This window comes from Anolis carolinensis, chromosome 5, assembly GCF_035594765.1.
Source record: "Anolis carolinensis isolate JA03-04 chromosome 5, rAnoCar3.1.pri, whole genome shotgun sequence".
Classification (NCBI taxonomy): domain Eukaryota; kingdom Metazoa; phylum Chordata; class Lepidosauria; order Squamata; family Dactyloidae; genus Anolis; species Anolis carolinensis.
In genome coordinates, this window is record NC_085845.1 from 175,564,158 (window position 1) to 175,583,650 (window position 19,493).

General features: G+C 38.6%; 1 protein-coding gene across 10 annotated transcripts in view; it reads left to right on the forward strand.

Moving 5' to 3' along the window:
• The window catches only part of rbfox2 (RNA binding fox-1 homolog 2), a 244,094-nt gene that overhangs the window by 77,812 nt on the left and 146,789 nt on the right, over positions 1–19,493 (forward strand). The window contains exon 1 of one of the 10 annotated variants that reach the window (XM_062982994.1): positions 7,076–7,664. The exons of the other annotated variants lie outside the window; for them this stretch is intronic. Within the exon in view, the coding sequence (XP_062839064.1) occupies positions 7,653–7,664 (12 nt within the window). The 5' untranslated portion in view covers positions 7,076–7,652. Of the gene's footprint in view, positions 1–7,075; positions 7,665–19,493 lie in introns of those variants that run through there. 10 annotated transcript variants of the gene reach the window in all.

Sequence of the window (19,493 nt, forward strand, 5' to 3'; positions counted from 1 at the left end):
CTTGGAAAAGATCATGATGCTGGGGAAAATGGAAGGAAAAAGGAAGAGAGGCCGACCAAGGGCGAGATGGATGGACGGTATCGTTGAAGTGACTGGCTTGACCTTGAAGGAACTGGGGGCGCCGATGGCCGACAGGGAGCTCTGGCGTGGGCTGGTCCATGAGGTCACAAAGAGTCGGAAAAGACTATGTGATTGAGCAGCAGCGAGCTGAACCCTTCCTGAGCAGGTAACATGTGCCTGCTTTGTATGTGAGTATCTTTGTGTTTTCTCTGACTAAGAATGCTTTAGTAGTTTTTCAATGGATCCAGATGTATTTTTTATAATCTTGGATCCATCTGTTTTAAGGTTGCTGCTCAATCTTTGTGTGTTATTGTATTCTATTAAGTTGTCTTTTAAAACTGTTTCAATGAACATTGGCCAGATCACTTTGTTTATGATGCAATATAAAAATAAGTACATGCATAAGTTTTATTGAAAGGCGAAGTGACAATGTGTATAAGTTGAAGAAAAGAGTTCAGTGCATTGCAGTTTAATAGCTGAACCATGGTTGAAACCTAGGAGAGCTATCTGTAGAAATGTCAAGAAAGGCAGATGTTTAGGGTTGAACTAAACCAGTAAATAATTTTTTTCATGGGTGGAGAAAGCTTAGGTAGAGTAAGAATTGAAGAAGCAAAAAGTCCTGGAGTTCAAGAGAAAGGCTGATGCTTATAGAACAACCTTGATTCATGTCATCACACACATGTTATATTTATCTTGTGCCCCAGAAAACAGGAATAGATTTGACAGGTTGAATTTAGAGGAGGGTAGGCTGGTTAACAACCAGGAGAAACCTTTTGACAGTAAATGCAATGTAATAGTGGAACCAATCCTGAAGATCTTCAAGCAGAGGCTGAACAGCTATCTCTTTGAAGATGCGGTGGTTTTCCTAAACTAAACTGGGAATTGAACTGGATGGCACCAGCAACTTTGCGATTCTATCCAGTTGTTATTCCTTGGCATCTTGAGTCATCGTTTGTGTCTTGCCTCTGAATAAGACAATTGCTTTAGCATCTGATATATCCAGATTAAAATACTGCATTTAAAAAAATTGCTGAAGGGATCTGTCTGAAAAATAATCTGAGAATGATATAACTTTGTTGGTGTATATGGTACTTTCTATCAAATACAAGGGGATAGTCTTTGAATTGAGAAGATTAACTGTTAAATTTTGATAGAGAGGATATCTTGTGATGTTTGGGATAAGAAACCAAGGGCCTTTTAATGAATAACTTTCTTCATATACATTACCCATATTCTGCAGCCCAACCACTCCCACCAACCATTCACTTTTGAAAACATGTTTTCTCATTGTTAGCTTGTTCAGGGATAGAACAGCATTCTAACATTAATGTTTCAGCTTCTACCTGTGAAGGAAAGTTGGTTGTCTGGATTTGGAAATGGGAATGCTCAAATTGAATCCTGGCCTAGCTAGTCCTCAATGAGTAGTAAAAAATATTATGTCCTATTCTGCTTATGACATAGCAGCTTTTGCTTCTTGGGCTAGTATACTGTAATTTTTCTTTGTGAGTCTGTCAGGTTTTTGGATATACAAAGACAGTTCTTTCAATCATTTTTCTTTGTGTCATACAGTATAGCAGCACCCTGAACGCTGTAGAAATGGCAAGTTGTCCTTTTTTTGGTTGAAGTCTTTCCTTTCTCAGAGATATAGCACAGCAGCATCCTAAATGTTGTATATATGGCTATTCTGCTTGGATGTAGCCTTCCCTATCTCAGAGGCAAAGAGCAGTTAATGATTTACCAAAAGGTCTAGGTCCCTCTTTTAAAACCACCTAGTTAAGTCAGAGGAATTGGGAGCTTGGAAGGGCCCACAGGAAAGGCAATTACTATTAATAAGCTATTTCTCCCCTGTATTGGTTCTTGACGCCTTCTTGACAGAGCACAGTGATCTATCTTGAACCTGTCTTCTTAATGGAGAATCTGCTCCCGTAAAAAAACCAAAAAAACCTTCTGTATCATGTTTCATAAGTGTTGGATGCAGTGGGTGTCTATGCAAAGGGCACCAGCCTAGACTTTCTGCCAAAACTAGGGTGCATCCAGAAAGGTGATGATGATGATGATGATGATGATAATTATACCCCACTTTTTCTCTTCACAAACGAGACTTGGATGAGATGAATAATCAGTATAAACTCTCCAGTTGGTCCATGTGTTTTGGCAGTTACCTGTAGATAACTCATATGCTTTGGACTGCTGACTAGAACAGAAGCTAGAATTTTCCTCCGCTGCAGACAGAACTTGTTCTTGCCTACAGAGTAGATCTCTGCTAAAGACTTATTTGTTCAAAGCATCAGCTGTTTTTTTAAAATTGGTAATCATTTTTGATTTCACAAATTAAGTATAATGTTATCTGAGATGGGTGTGTCTACATTTCATAGATGGTGGCCTACAGTCTATGGCATTAGAAAAGCTATTTCTTTGTTTCAAATATTAATTGCTTGCTGGATTGTGTGCTTCAAGAAAGATATAATTAGGGGATAATGGCTTTCTTTCAAGGTCAGAGGTTGCCTTCTCCCAGGACCTATAGTAAAAGGAAGGAATCATCTGACAATTTAAATGAAAACCTGAGCAGATGCTACATTGCTATTTACTAAAGAAGGTCTTGTGACCTATGTCTTCCTCCGCCTCCCTCTTTAACATTACAGCCAATCATAAGTAAGTGACTTTAGTTGCTGCCACAACTCACACAGGAGATAGCTGTTTTCTTCTTGGCTTGGTATATTAATTTTTAACTCTTTGGAATCTGTACAGGGATGGACTGCTTTTTGTTGCCTTACAATGGCTATGCTGCACTTGCAATAGCATGAAAAATAGATTTTGGCAGGATTATGTAGAAGAACAGTTCTGGATCTCACAAGGGTGGTAATAAGGAATTTAAATGTAAATGCCAGGTTACATTTTCTAGACATTTGTCCTCCATGGCTTCTGTGTTAACAGTATGGAAGCGGAAAGGCCACTTCTTTATCCATCTACAGCAGTGGCTCTCAACTTGTTGGTCCCCAGGTGTTTTGGCCTACAATTCTCAGAAATCCCAGCCAGTTTACCAGCTGTTAGGATTTCTGGGAGTCGAAGGCCAAAACATCTGGGGACCCACAGGTTGAGAATCACTGATCTAGAGTAACAGAGAGTGAACTTTAATATACACTAAGAATTAAAGAATATAATGCTTCCAAGCTGCTGCCAGCCACAGGATTTTCTTTCAAATTAAGCTCAGCATCAATCCACTAATTCCTGCTTATCCCAGATTTTCTTTATTTGAACACTCTAAATTAGTGTAGAGCATATTCACTTTCTTGTTTATTTCAGAAATCTGTGCTAATCTACTGCAATGTGACCCAGAGATATTCCAGCAGACCCTGAATTACATACTGCTTACCTCTGATCTGCAGAGTTTTGAAACAAGTATAGTTTCTGTAGTTAAATAGTCTTGTGTGTCTGACATCCAAGAACCATTTAACAATACATGATTGTTCATTACCTGCTTTTAGTGGGTGATTCAGATATCTTTCATCAAAGTTGTGAGAACTTCTTATTCCTCCTCTTCTTGAATAGCAATATTTGTTATTTGGGGGATTTGTCACCCTCACCTTGGTAGTGCTTTTCTTTTACTTGACTGTGGAATGTAGTTATACAAGCTTCATATGTACCTGATGGCTTCATGTCACCATCTGTTAAAAGTTACATTACTTCTCCCCAATAACATGTCATATTTCTATAATTCTTCAGAAGCCAAACATACTGTTGATGTAATGTTTGAGTCTAGAAGACTGACATCATTTCTTCTTTTTCTATAACAAACTGCAAATTGTAGTTTTATTATCCATAGCAACATCATGCTACATTGTCTTGCTTTTTCAAATATACATTAAATTCATTAAAATCTGTTTGTTTTACCTGTGGAATGTCCTTTTTTCTTTTTATAGGAATCTATATATATAAAAGGGTAACGAAATTTCGGCCTAGGACAAAACAACAAAACTACACATCCCAGAAACACTAAACTTGGCAGCACAACCCCTCATCCATGCCTCTACGTTCATACAACAAAAAGAAAAGAAAAATAAAGTCCTAATTAGAGGGAGAGGAATAATTGTTTTTATCCAATTGCTGCCAGTTAGAAGGCTAAGCTCCGCCCACTTGGTCTCCTAGCAACCCACTCAGCCCAGGGGACAGGCAGAGTTAGGCCTCACTTAGGCCTCTTCCACACTGCCTATAAAATACAGATTATCAGATTTTAACTGGATTACAGTATATGGCAGTGTAGACTCAAGGCCCTTCCACACAGCTATATAACCCATTTATAATCTTATATTATATGCTTTAAACTGGATTATCTGGACTCCACACTGCCATATAATCCACTTCAGTGTGCATTTTAGAAGGGGCCTCATATAATCCAGTTCTAACCAGATAATATAAGATTATAAATATAATATGTAATAATTACTGTGGTATAATAATACAGAACAATATAATCTCTAAAATCAGGACAGTAAATAAAGAGCAACACTCTGAAAGCATAAGCCACAGCAACGCGTGGCCAGGCAAAGCTAGTATCTTAATATTCTCTGTAAAGTATGTATTTCTGTCTTTCTGTACTATGTATTTATTTAACTAATATACTATTAGCTTTTCCATTTGTTTAAACTGGCTTTACTATGAAATATATATATCTACTAATGTAAGGAATACCTTTTTACTATGACACTAGCTGTGCCCGGCCACGCGTTGCTGTGGCGAAGTATGGTGGTATGGGAAATAAAGTACTGAGGAATTGGTGGTAGTTAAGGTAAAGGGTAAAGGTTTTCCCCTGACATTAAGTTGAGTCGTGTCTGACTTTGGGGGTTGGTGGTCATCTCCATTTCTAACCCGAAGAGGTGGCGTTGTCCGTAGGCTCCTCCAAGGTCATGTGGCATGACTGCATGGAGCGCTGTTACCTTCCCGCCGAAGGAGTACCTATTCATCTACTCTCATTTGCATGTTTTTGAACTTTAGGGTTAGCAGAACCTGGGGCTAACAGTGGGGGCTCTGTCCGCTCTCCCAATTCAAACCTGAATGAATGCTGTAATTAAGGAAAATGATTAGCATGTAATGGCCTTGCAGCTTTAAAGCCTGGCTGTTTCCTCCCTGAGTGAATTTTTTGTTGGGAGGTGTTAGCTGGCCCTGATTGTTTCATGTCTGGAATTCCCTTGTTTTCAGAGTGGTGTTGTTTGCGATATTTTATGTGCTTCTTCTGTCTGTGGCCCTCCGAAAACAGAGGATTTGCCAGACTTTGGTGACGGGAAGACTTTGTTGGGAGGTGTTAGCTGGCCCTGATTGTTTCCTGTGTGGAATTCCCCTGTTTTCAGAGTGTTGTTTTTTATTTAGTGTTCTGATTTTAGAGATTGTATTGTTCTGTTTTATTATACCACAGTAATTTTTATATATTCTGATTTTAGTGTTTTTGAATACTTGGAGGCAGATTGTATTCATTTTCACGGTTCACAGCAACACAACAACAATAATAATAATAATAATAATAATAATAATAGTAATTATAATGACTTCGGTAATACACACTGCTTCACTCCATTGTCAGCTTCCTTTCTGGAAGAATCCTTCCTTTGGAGGTGTTAGCTGGCCCTGATTGTTTCCTTTGTGGAATTTCTAATTTTCCTGCTTTCAGAGTGTTGCTCTTCATTTACTGTCCTGGTTTTAGAGATTATATTGTTCTGTATTATTCTATCACAGTAATTATTTCATATTACAGTAGAATCTCACTTATCCAACATTCACTTATCCAATGTTCTGGATTATCCAGCGCAGTCTGCCTTTTAGTAGTCAATCTTTTTGTAGTCAGTGTTTTAAATTCATTGTGATATTTTGGTGGTAAATTTGTAAATACAGTAATTACTACATAGCATTACTGCACATGGAACTACTTTTTCTGTCAAATTTGTTGTATAACATGATGTTTTGGTGCTTAATGATTACCTAATTTGATGTTTAATCGACTTTTCCTGAATCCCTTCTTATTATCCAACATATTCACTTATCCAACGTTCTGCCGGCCTGTTTATGTTTGGATAAGTGAGACTGTACTGTATATTTATAATCTTATATTATCTGCTTAGAACTGGATTATATGAGGCCCCTTTTACCCAGCTGGATAAAATGCACACTGAAGTGGATTATATGGCAGTGTGGAGTCAATATAATCCAGTTCACAGTAGATAATATAAGATTATAAATGGGTTATATAGCTCTGTGGAAGGGCTTTGAGTCTACACTGCCATATAATAAAATCTGATAATCTGTATAAAGTTGCTCTCTGACTTAATATGTGGTGGAATCCAGTGTATTCCTTTGTTATTAAATCCAGAAGTGAGTGGTTTACATTCTTGCTCTTTCAAATGAATTCTCATTAAATTTGCAGATAGAAGGGCAAGGCCTGGGAGAGACTAAGTAGATTGTGTGTGTTTACCAGTTGGGGCCTCATGGATCTCACTGAGAAGAGGGAGGCAAACCTGTTTTCCCAGTTTGCTGGAGGAGTAGTTTGAAATGGAATGACTGCGATGAGGTGACACTTATCCTGTGGGCATTGGGAATGGAGGTTGAAATAGACTATCAAAGGGCCTGTTGCATCTTGTTTTTCCATTACTGTTGAATATCTCAGGAATGAGTGTCTCCTTTTAGAGCTTTCTCTTGATAATCCTGCTGCTAGAACTGTGGATTAGGATGTGAGGGGAAGCTGCAAGACACAGCCTGCTCCAGCTTCTTCCCATGAGAGATGATCCAGTATTTCCTGAAGAATTTAGAGGCACCCCTACTAAATTATCTTAGTGTGGAATGCAAAAAAAAAATGATAAAAAATGACGAGAGACAATAATATAATTTGTAAAATTATGTGCACATAACAAACCACCAGAGTCCCAGAGCTAATTTGCCCTGTGAGCTGGGGAGGAAAATACAATGACAGGAGAGAAAAATCTCTAAAAGTGTATAAAACACTTGCATTTTTCTTTTACAAATTATATTACTGTACAGTAATATACAGTAATATACAGTAATAGTACAGTAGTGTGTGTGTGTGTGTGTGTATAAATAATTAAAGAACACATGGATGTTGTTGACTGATGTAGGTTAGGGAAGTGCAAAGATTTTGCTTTTCAGAACTTAAGACAACCCGGTTTTTTATTAAAAGAATCATGCACTAGCATTGGGAGCTCACTTATGTTTACTGCCGACCCCACCCTGCCTTGCCTGTTGCAAGAATTTGAACTAGCGATTGTGTTTTTAAAAGTAGAATGACGAGAAAATCCCCAGAGGCAAATGCAGAGTGTGAGCTCTGTACACACCAATACAGACAGGCACACGGGGGTTGGGAACTCCCATAGAGGCAGAATGAAGGAGACAGTGAGAGGAAGAAGTGTGAGGAGGAGAGCAAGCAAAGCCAGGAGAAGGGAGGGAGAACTTTCTTCTTTGAACTGATATATTTGATCTTCGCATGTTCAAACGCACCCCCAAATCTTGGTGGCCACATTTTGTTGAAGTCTCTGTTGCATTCTGGGATCGGCTCAATTAACGGCTGTGTTGGAATTGCCCAGGCAGACACAATGTATCTCTGGGTAAGTAGGGATCTGTGTAAGAGCTTACACGCTTTGCACATATAAGGAGTGGAAAGCGAGGATTCTGTGTGGTGTGCACCCTCTCCACATTTGGACTGCACTCTTTTCAGCCCTTTCATACTGTAATTATTTGACCCCATAGAAGGAAAAAATGAGATATCTTACTGAATGTTAACACTCCGTACTGTTTAGTATTTTTGATCTTGCACCCCTTTTGTAAAGTGTTCTGCATGAATGTGTGTGAAGAAATTAGTTTAGGAGCTGTCATTTCCTGCCACCTGTAGGGGAGGATAATTTTTAAAGAGATTTTCTTTAAATGTGCCAGGGAATAATACAGTATTTTAAATTGCTGTTATGGTGAGATTAGAAATCATGGCAGAAATTAGAGATTAGAAATCAAGGGAATGACTTGATATGTGTGTTTAGATGTGCCTTTAAGTCACCTGTCAACGTACGTTGACTTCATGAATTTCTTGTGATTTTCTTAGGCAAGAAATATTCAGAAGTGGGTTTGCCATTCCTTCCTCTGAAATATACCTTACCCACCCCTAGGATTTATTGGTAGACTCCCATTCAAATACTAATTAGGGCCAACCCTGTTTAACTTTGGGTTATTTAGGCATTCTTGGAACACTTTGATACAGCAGTTGAAGTTTAGACAAGTAGGAAGTAATCAGAGGTAATTTGTAATTGTGCTGTATGTAGTCAGACTTTGGATGCAAAGAAGAAAGTGAGTTGAGCTACAGTTCACGCAAATATGTGGATTTTTTTAGTGTAGACACAAATATTGTGGTTGAGTTGTATTAGAATTGCTTTATTAGAGTAGGCAGATAATTTCTAAATACAGCATTGTTCCAATTTTCAAATTTATGCAAAATGGTAATCACAGAAATGATACTTGTATGAGGCATTATGTCATTTCAGAATGGTGTATATAGACTGTATACAATTTTCCCTCTCTGAACCCATTTAATTTTGTTTAGAACAGGCTTTGGAAACATGTTTAGAGCAGGGTTTGGAGTCATGCAACTCTCTTGATGTTGTACTATGACTCCCAGGTACCCTAGCCAGCATAGCCAATGCTGAGGAATTCTAGAAGTTGTGACCAACATCTGGATGGCCACATGATTCTTTTCTTGGTGGTGGTTGTTGTTGTTGTTGTTTGCTTTCGAGTTGTTTCTGACCAATGACAACCCTAAATTAACCCCATTAAAGGGTTTTGTTTTTGTTTTTTTGGCAAATTTGACTCAGAAGAGGTTTGCCATTGCTGCCTTCTGAGGGTGACCTACCCAAGATCCCACAGGGGGTTTCTATGCCTGTATCCAGAGCCATTTTAAATGTTTTTATTTTGTTTTTAACTGTATGATTGACTGTGATTTTAGTTACTCAGAACTTTCATGAAGCTAAGTGTGGTTTAAATAAAATAAATTGACAATGACAATGATCAAAATGCAGTTTTCAAGACAGATCTATCATCACTGAACCATGGTGTCCATGAATGTTATGGATTAGAACTCTCCTCGAAGGGGCTTTCCTTGTAGCTTTTGAGGCCATTTTTAAGAGGAATATAATAAGGGGCAAGATTATTCATACTGATGAAGGAACATTGAAACTGACAACTTGAAGAATCCAGCCATCACAGGACTATAGGAAATTCTCCCTAATGCCAGAAAACCTGCAATGAGTCAATTGGTCCTTCTTGTGTGCTTGTCAGGTCCTGTTATTTTGATCCTACTTCTACTTGTGTGCATTTCATCTAAACTTTTTCTCATGTTACACACTAAAGGTGTACCTATTCCTTGTCTATGAGTATTTTAATAGCAATCTAATCATTCTACCATCTGGAGAATGGATATTTGGTGTCTAGAGGAATGTTTTAATTAAAGTATGAATAGATTCCAAATGTTTCTCTAAAGGTTTCAGCTATCTCCAGCACTTAGTATCAGTTCCAGTTCTTCATGCAGTTTGTTTTTAATCCTTTTTCAATTGATACAGTAGCCCTGTGAGACTATGGCTACCTGCCGCATAGCCCACAGGTGGACGGTGATGTGCACGTTATGCTCTGATTCATCCTGTCTCCAAATCTGTTGGGACTGTGCAGTTCTCAGCCTGAATATATCATTTCCTCTTAAAGTTATTATTTATCATTTTTACTTAGACTAGGACATGATGTTTCCAGTAGACTTTGGTAGAGCTTGGTAGAGTTTTTCTGAATTGGTTCCTCCATATAGTACCTCTACTTTTTTTTAGGACAGGGTTTCTATTTTTTTGTAAATATACCAGACTCTTTCTTTTCTACATAAATGTTCCTTCTGACCATCATATATCTGATAAAAATCGCAAACCCTTCGGCTCTCAGCCATTTTAGATAGGGGATACTCGACCTGTAGTGTATTGTGAGTTAGCAAGACACTTTCCTTTTTAGGTAGTGAAAAGCATTGAGAGCTTTGGCTTGTTCATATGGGAAATAATATTTGAATATGGGTCTATTATATTGACAAACATTGAGGCTCTCTGGCTACCTTGTTTGTTTAGTGTGCATGTATCAGTTCTAAACCTCATGTGGAAAGCTTTTGAATCCAGTATGTTCTACAGAAAGAAGTTTCCCAACAGCTGTTTTGTTCCAATATGCCAAATAATTGCCAGTGATCCAAACTAGACCCTGGTAACCTTTTTCAGTTGGCAGTTGAATGCTTATGCCATTGGCAATAAGTTTTTTTTATTATAGTGCTTCATTGGACACCTGTATTTTTACTGAATTGTTTTGCTTTTGCTGGCTTTTGCTATACATCATGCCTTTCTTTTCAAATGTGATTTCCCAAGGTGGGTACCAAAAGTACTGGAAGGTGCTTTTGGTCTTAGTATGGCAGTGGACAATTTCTGGAGCAACTATGAAAATGGTCTGCTGCATTAAAATGATTATAGTATCAGTTCTGAACGATGAAATATGGGTACTTCATTTAAGGAATAGCATAAAACAAAGACATATGTGGCAAGAAAGAATCGTAATTTAGAGAATTGTTGTAATCAGGGTTGATCCTGTCATGATGAGAATGCTACTGGCTATTAGGAAGTCAGGTTAGGGATGGAATTCAATCTCACGTGTTCTAGAAGGGTTGTCCTCGCTTTGAAAGGGCAGGTTTGTAGTTTGAGAGTACTCCAGGCTCTGTGCTGTTCAGAGATTTACAGCTCGCAGTGGTGACAAGAAGTGCATTTGTACCATCTATGACTTTTCTTGAATCAACCTGACTTGGGAACTGTCAGTGATACCTAAGGGAGCATTTACACTGTAAAATTACTGCATATTGACACCTTTTTCCTGAGATTTGTTGTTTGGCAGAGAAGTCTAAAGACCTTGCAAAACTACAACTCCCATAATTCCATAGTATTGAGCTATGCTATTTACAATTGTGTCAAACTGCATTAATTCTACAGTGTAGATGTTTCCATCTACACTCAGTTGAACTGCACTATATGAGTTTACACTGACCATATTAAAATGCAGTTTGAAACTGCATAATATGGCAGTGTAGATGGAGCCATAGTTACCTTGCAACTTCTGTACATCAGCATTCTACATAGAACTATGCTTATAGAGTGTCTGGAAGTTTCAGTTGATGGGAAAAGTGGTAATTAAAAAAACTAATTTGTGATTGATGTTGATATCATATTTCTTTTACGTTCAAGGACCCAAATTCTTGGAAGCTGCCCTTCCAAGTCTTAATCTTATTTCAACCCAGTTGCTTTCTAGGCCTATTCAAAGCTCTTAGCTTTAACCTTTAAGATCTTAAATGGTTTGGAGTCTTACTATCTAAGGGATTACCTGCCATCCTAGGAATTCATCTAGATGTTAAAAGCTTCAGGCCAACATGAGAATATATCACTAGTGCCTCAATTCTCAAAGTGTGCTCCGCGGAGCCCTTAGGTCTCCATGAAGCACAGTCAAGGACACCTCACTTCCCTTCTCCTTTGCCTCCCTCCTCCTCCCCCTCCCAAGAATGCGGCAGTGGGGAAGGAGGCACTGTTCGACTGGTTGCTCCCATGACAGCAGTGCTGGAAGCGTGAGCCACTGGAAGCGCCGACTGCCAAAGCAAACGCCACTTGAACACAGCTGCCAGAGTATCACTGCTAAAAGCGGAGCAGTGAAGAAGGGCAAGTACCCCATGTACTACAGAATCCCAGCTTCTGTCACTGCCAAGCTATTTCTTGCAGAGAGCTCCACTGGCACTGCCGCCCCCACCCTCCTGGGCCCACCCTGTTCCCTCCATCTTCCACTGGCCCTGCTTGTGTCAGTCAACTTTTAAAACGCAATACAGCCCTTGTATCCAAAAGTTTGCCCATTCCTGACATATATACATTATATATCATATATTATATAATATATAAACATTTTTGGGGCTCTATGATAAACTTTTCCTTTAAAAAGGGCTCCACAGCTGAAAAGGTTTGAGAATCCCTCAAACCTTTGAGACTGAAAATATTTTGTAGGGTTTTTTTTTTAGTGTGACTGCTCCTGAACTTTACTCTTGCTTGTATTTTATAAGTGGGACAGTGCAGAACTATTCTGAGAAATAATTCAGTGGCTGTCAGTTTAGCCTTTTAGTGTTCTCCAACTCTCTTGTAATCTTGGATTCTGGAATGTAAGGATGCTTTTAGACATCATGTCCAACTCTTGCTTCCAGCAATTACTTAATTGCACATGTGTTATGTACATACTGCTGGGATGGTTCTGCTACTGTAGAGCATGTGAGAAGCTCTTTATAATCTCACAGTGTTAAAGCTAGACTATGTATGGCTTTAAAAATTCTGTTACATCTAAGATGCAAAAACACACTAAAGAGTATATTTGAAGCCTGTCTAGAAGTTTGGGGTCTATATCACCTCACGTCCTTGAATTCTACTGTTCTTCATTGTAATAGTTTTACTTACAATATATTGTATGTGAAACAGGCTCAGTTTTGAGTTTCGTAGGACTGTACTGTTTTCTGTTTCACTCCCTTTATAGTCTCTGAGCTTATCAGCATTGCCACCCTGGAGATTGGAAAGCTATGTCTGCTGCCACAACTGGATATTAGCAACACGTTCTCATGCTTGTTGGTATATTTCCTACCATTGTTGTTGTTATTCTTTTTTAACCTATATGAATGAGAAACCTCAATGACCCCTAGTCATCAGCAGCAATGTTCAGGTCTTGCAAACTCAAGGCTATGGCTTTCTTCACTGAATCAATGTACAGTAGAGTCTCACTTATCCAACATTCTGGATTATCCAACACATATTTGTGGTCAATGTTTTCAAAACATCGTGATATTTTGGTGCTAAATTAGTAAATACAGTAATTGCTACATAGCATTACTGCGTATTGAACTACTTTTTCGGTCAAATTTGTTGTATAACATGATGTTGTATAACATGATGTTTGTAAAATCATAACCTTATTTGATGTTTAATAGGCTTTTCCTTAATACCTCCTTATTATCCAATGTATTCACTTATCCAACGTTTAGCTGGCCCGTTTATGTTGGATAAGTGAGACTCTACTGTATGTGTAATGTGGTCTTTCTCAGTCTTCCACTCTTTTGAGAACTACCAATTTTCCAAGGAGTCCTGTTTTTTTTCTTAATTTGTCTGAGATATGATCTAATCAGCTTTGGAACTGCAAAACACATCAACTCTCTCTCTAGTGAGAGTCAGTTTGATTTGCTCTAAGATCTATTGATTTGGGGGGTTGGGATAGGGGTGGTTGGCAATCCATGATGCCTGTAATATTCTCCCTCTGGAAGCCTTCACCATTGTCCATCTTTCAAAATCATACATAGAAATAAGTAATACTATGGTATAGATGATTTTGATGTTGACATTTAATGATATATCTGTATACTTAATTTTTTTAAATCTAATTCTTTCACAGCTGCCCTTCCAAGTCTTAACCATTTTTCAGTTCCTCAGTGAGGTACAATTCAGTTAAAACACATACCCTGTTTCCCCGAAAATAAGACATCCTCGAAAAATAAGACCTAGTAGAAGTTTTGCTGAATTGCTAAATATAAGGCCTCCCCCGAAAGTAAGACCTAGCAAAGATTTTGTTTGGAAGCATGCCCGCCAAACAGAACACCAGAGCATGCTGGATTAGTAAATGTACATACCAGTTGTACATGCAAATAAAGGTTGTAACAAGAAATTCTTGAAGGATTCAGTTTGTCTGGTTATGTTGGTTTGTGATGACAACTACTGTACAGTATATAATAAATGTTCATTTTTTTAAACAATAAATGTGAATTCTTCTTCATGGAAAAATAAGACATCCCCTGAAAATAAGACCTAGCACATCTTTGGGAGCAAAAATTAATATAAGACACTGTCTTATTTTTGGGGAAACACAGTACATAAAATATAATACTATTACAATGCATATATTAATATATGCAGAACAAAGATTGACACCAATACTAATAAAATGTAAAGTTAACATTTACAGTTTAAAATTGATTGTTTATGTTTAAGCCTGCCAGAAGAGATCGGACTTCAGTTGTGTCTTAAATTTTGACAACTCATGTAACTGTCAGATTTCTTCTAGCAGATCATTGCACAGTCTAAGGGCAGCCAGTGAAAAGGTCTTCTTGGTAACGGTTACCAGTTGGGTTCTGGGTGGTTGGAGTAAACATCTCCCAGAGAAACTGAGTGTACAAGGTGGATTGTACAGGAGAAGTGATCTTGGACTCAAACCATGTAGGGTTTTAAAAATTATAATCAACCCTTTGAATTTTGCCCAGAAACTAATTGGCAACCAATAGTAGTCATTCTATTGCCCAAAGCATAGATTACTCATCAGGACAATTAGATGCTGTGTTGCAGTCATTTCTTTTACAGTGATCCATAAGTTGTCATGGTCTTTCACACAACTAGAAAACACAAGTTGGTTTTAATCTGAAATTCTTTAGTGCTTTTCTTAAGTGTATAGTTAAAATATATCTATTAGGTATACCAGGATAAGGGAGGATAATTTACTTTAATTTTCAGTTTCTTTCTCTATCTTGTTTGTGACTTGGGGATTGCCATCATATTGATGTCCTTGACGCAGGGACAGCACACCTGGCACCCTGCATCACCCATACCACCCACTTGCCCATCACACTTTCCGGCGTGCTTCCACGTTGTCCTCATGATTCTCAACCTGAACATGGGTAGTCTCCCGTATTTAGTCTGTATCAGTGAAACATGGTCAGATAGGGAATTTTTTAAAATGTGATAAGGTACATAATCTTTACTTCCTACCCATCCAGAGGCAGTAGAAATCACTACAGTGGTGTTTTAAAATATTTTAAATATTTTCATACGGAGCAAAGATCATGAAGTAGTAAAATGTTCAAACTTGCCCTTGAATGCAGAGGTACTAAGCTTGAGGGGACACTTATTTTATTTTGTAATTGTTGTAGCACTAATAATTATTTGTTTTCACTTTACTTTGTTCACCTCTTCTAAATTTGAGTTTCAGATTATTGCCACTCTGGAAGAGTGACATTTAAAAGTGGAAATTGAACACTAGCAGCATTTTCTTTTAATGTTAAAAGTTGTTTGCTGTATAGCTGGAATCTGTGAGAATGTGTTGAAAACATTGTTATGGGATACAGAACTTCAGATATGTTGCTTCTTGGAATCTTAATAACAATTGATGCTATCAGTATCCTTTATTTATGAAACCCTGTGACTACTATTACTACTACTCCATCCTGTTCATTTTGAAGATATCCTGTCATATTTACCATAAAGAGATATATAATGCCTTCTTATTTTGAAGAGTTTGGCCAATCAATTTCCCTCAAATTGTTGCCTGTGAATTTGTTTTCTAGTCTTTTTTTGTGTACATGTAGTTGGCCATGATACACTGCCAATCCCATCATATCATTGTAGAACTGTTTTGCAGTTTAAATGTTGCAGTTATAGTATATATGCGGTGGATTCAAATACAAAAACAAAGCTGCTCTCGATTTAATCCCATTACATGATGTTGATCTCAGGACCACTGGACTCTTAGTAGGATTCTGGCTTTAATCCTGTAAAGATCAATCTTGCCCGTTGCTCTTTCTATCCTGCTTTTAAATCCCTCTTTAATCTTGTTAATTGCACCAAGCTGTTTTCCTGTTCACTAGCCTAACTGTGTTATGCCTTTGCCCTGTTGTCGCTGACCCGTGTTTCTCTTTGTTTGCATCATAAGGAATTTCAGTTTTACAGTGGTTGACTCTGTATTGTACATTAGTGACCTATGTTCTCCAGTTTTTATTTAAAGTATTTAGGTCATCATAATTAATTACATTACTAGAAGTTTACTTCAGCCCAGTCAACATTTTGAATAGTTGAGCTGTCACTTGCATTGTTCCTTCAGCTGAAGAAGGCAATATTGTCACTATCTCAAAAAAGCTACGTCTTGAACTTCTGGCATAAGACAAGTTCAAGAGGAGATAATCACTTCTGTGTCTAGTGAAGAGTTTTCTGCAGAGGTATTGCCAGAATTCAGAGATCCCAGAATTATGTAGTTTGGGCAGGTAACCTTGAGAAGAAAAGCAGACATGCATTCAAATTTGGGGTTCTTCATTTTCCATTTTGCACTGTCTGCTAATGACAAAAGCTTTGTGCTGCCTTTTATGTATTAATGCACATAATTTTTCACTATGACAGATGGCTTCTGGCAAAAGGAATAAAAGGAATCAGGCAAAACTTAACATGTTCATTTTATTATATGTAAAATTGTGATAGAAAAATTTATAAGTAAACATAGTGGTTGGGGGGCAGGGGGACATTACTCACCTAGTATTTTTGTAATTTGGTAAGAAATTATATTTTCTAAAATCCATCTGTATTGGGACTCCTACAGTTTTGCCAAATTAAATTCAGTCATCCATCTAGGGACCTGTTTTATTTGGTTTAAAATAAAATAAGACTATCTCTTTTGCTATGACTTGTAATCCCCCTCTGAGCAATGCTGCCTGTAATGTCAGCGAAGAGAGCAATATTGTATGTATTTGATTTTAAAGAGAAAATCTTTGTTGGGGGGGGGGTCGCAGCAGACTCCCTCCCCCTTTTTGTTGCATCAGTATTTCCTTTGTGTCCTGACCTTTAGGAATCAGGGTTTACTTCTTTGATTGGAGAAAGATTGTTATCTGCATCAATCTTGTGTGATCCCAGCAATTCTTGGAGTTTGGGAATTGCATTTTGGGCAACATGGTGACTGTGTTCATGTGCTTTTTGTATTGCCAGGAGCAAGAGTGGGGGGAAAACTTTGATTTCTAATCCGCTTTAGAGGAAGCTCCATATCAGGGCTGCACAGAAACATCCAGTCAAGCAGCTCCTTTATCATAAAGGGGATTTTAATTAAAACTGTTCTTGCATCATGAGTGGAATGAACGTCAGTGCCAGCCCGCCCCATGTTGGGCATTTATCTCCTTCAAACCACATTACCAATAATTGCTACATTAAATCAAAGTCAGAGAGATTAGAGGTCTGAATTGGGCAAGCAGCTGGTACCAGACTAGGGAGCTCCATACTGCTGAGTTGCTGATATGGGGTCTCTTCCTCCAGAGTGGAGATGGAGAACAACTGCTGTAACCTTCAGGTAAACCGGATTCTAATTTGTAAGATGGGTTATTGGATGATAATCAAGAAACTATGGCTTGGGGTGCCTGAAACACCCCAAATAACTGGTCCTTTACATTCCTACTTTTCTTTTCACTATTCTTGAGAAGCTACTTCCATCTTCTGGATACAATGTACGTAAGTTGTGAACTTGTGGGAAATCACTTGAGTGGGAATGGGGACATGTATGGTGTCTGCATACAGAGGTGAGGTGTGGAATCAGGTGTACAGGAAAGTACCTAACAAATTAGGAAGTCTCTGCTGTGCTCAAATTGTCCAGGACCCTTTTCAGTGTGATGAAAGAACAAAGGAGCAATCTAGTTATTCACATCCTTTTGCTTCAAAGCCTAATGGAAGTGAAAACCTGGCACTGGAGAGTCTGTTCTTTACATAGTATACATCAGGGGTCCCCAAACTAAGGCCCGGGGGCCGGATGCGGCCCTCCAAGGTCATTTACCTAGCCCCTGTCCTAAACTGTAGACTTAGGGTAGACCTAAGTCTACCTGGTCTTTGGAGGTCTCTTTGCTTAGCTACGGCCTTATGAGGCGATCTAGATGGCTTTTGGAGGTCCCTTTCCTTACCTATGGTCCTATGAGATGGTCTAGATAGCCTTTGGGGGTCCCTTTCCTTACCTATGGTTTTATGAGATTGTCTAGATGGCCTTTGGGATCCCCTTTCCTTACCTATGGTCTTATGAAACCATCTAGATGGTCTTTGAGGGCCCCTTTCCTTACCTATGGTCTTATGAGACCATCTCGATGGTCTTTGGAGGCCTCTTTGCTTACCTATGGTCTTATGAGATCTAGATCAGGAATCTCCAAACTAAGGCCCATGGGCCGGATGCAGCCCTCCAAGGTCATTGACCTGGCCTCTGTCCTAAACTTTAGACTTAGGGTTGACCTAAGTCTGAAATGACTTGAAGGCACATAACAACAACAATCCTAATTTTGGACTATTTCATCATAGTCTGGCCCCCCAATAGTCTGAGGGACTGTGAACCGGCTCTCCACTTAAAAATTTTGAGAACCCCTGGTATACATAGTCCTTTGGGGCAGTCAAGAAAGAATAGATGAGAAATTATTCCAGGTCAAATTATTGCTGTTCACATAAGAATACATAAACTACAATTGAGAAGAAGAAAAAATCCAGAAGAATAGAAATTACACAGATCCACCAGCCCCAATTTCTCCAGAGTTTTCATTTAGAAACCCACATACACACACACACGCCATTTATGCACTGTAATACTAAATATGGAAATGGCTTCTCCAGCCATGCTATTAAACAAAAACACAGGTAAAGATTCTCTCAGTATCTCCATTGTGCTGCTGAAAGTTTTGGTTTGAGCCTCTCACATCACTATTATTTGTTAGTTTATTAAATTTATACCTTGCCATTCTTTGCTGAGAATAAATATGGATCTTATACTGAAATATATTGCGTGAGTGGCCGCTGTTAGCTCCAGCTCCTGCCAACCTAGCAGTTCGAAAACATGCCAATGTGAGTAGATCAATAGGTACTGTTTCGGCGGAAAGGGAACGGCGCTCCATGCAGTAATGCAGGCCACATGACCTTGGAGGTATCTACAGACAACACCGGCTCTTCGGCTTAGAAATGGAGATGAGCACCAACCCCCAGAGTCAGACATGACTGGACTTAACGTCAGGGGAAACCTTTACCTTACTGAAATATTGCACTGTGTCCACAATCCATAGTATTTTCCTTTTTCAGTAAACCTGGAAAAAAGGCTATTTTTGGAGCTGCCATTTTTGAAAAGGGGCATTTTGTTGTTGTGTATTAGGTTGAGATATTATTATTATTATTATTATTATTATTATTATTATTATTATTATTATTATCATCATCTTTATTTGTATCCCGCCTTTCTCCCCATGGGGACTCAAGGCAGCTAACATCTCTCCACACTAAACAGTTTTAAAAGAGCAATACAAAAATTAAAAAACAAGTAATAACACCATGATAAAACAGACTTAAAATACCGTACAATGTTCCCTCCCTACTTTACGGTTTACTTTTTGCTCCCTCACTGCTTCGTGGTTTTTTTCTGACAGGTGTGCATGCGTAGAAGGTGCCAGTTTCCCTTTTGCGCATGCGCCCTCCCTCTCGTTGGCATCTAGCCGGGCCACTCTGGATGCCGATGAAAGGGAGGTGCATGCACAAAAGGGAAACTGGCAGGTG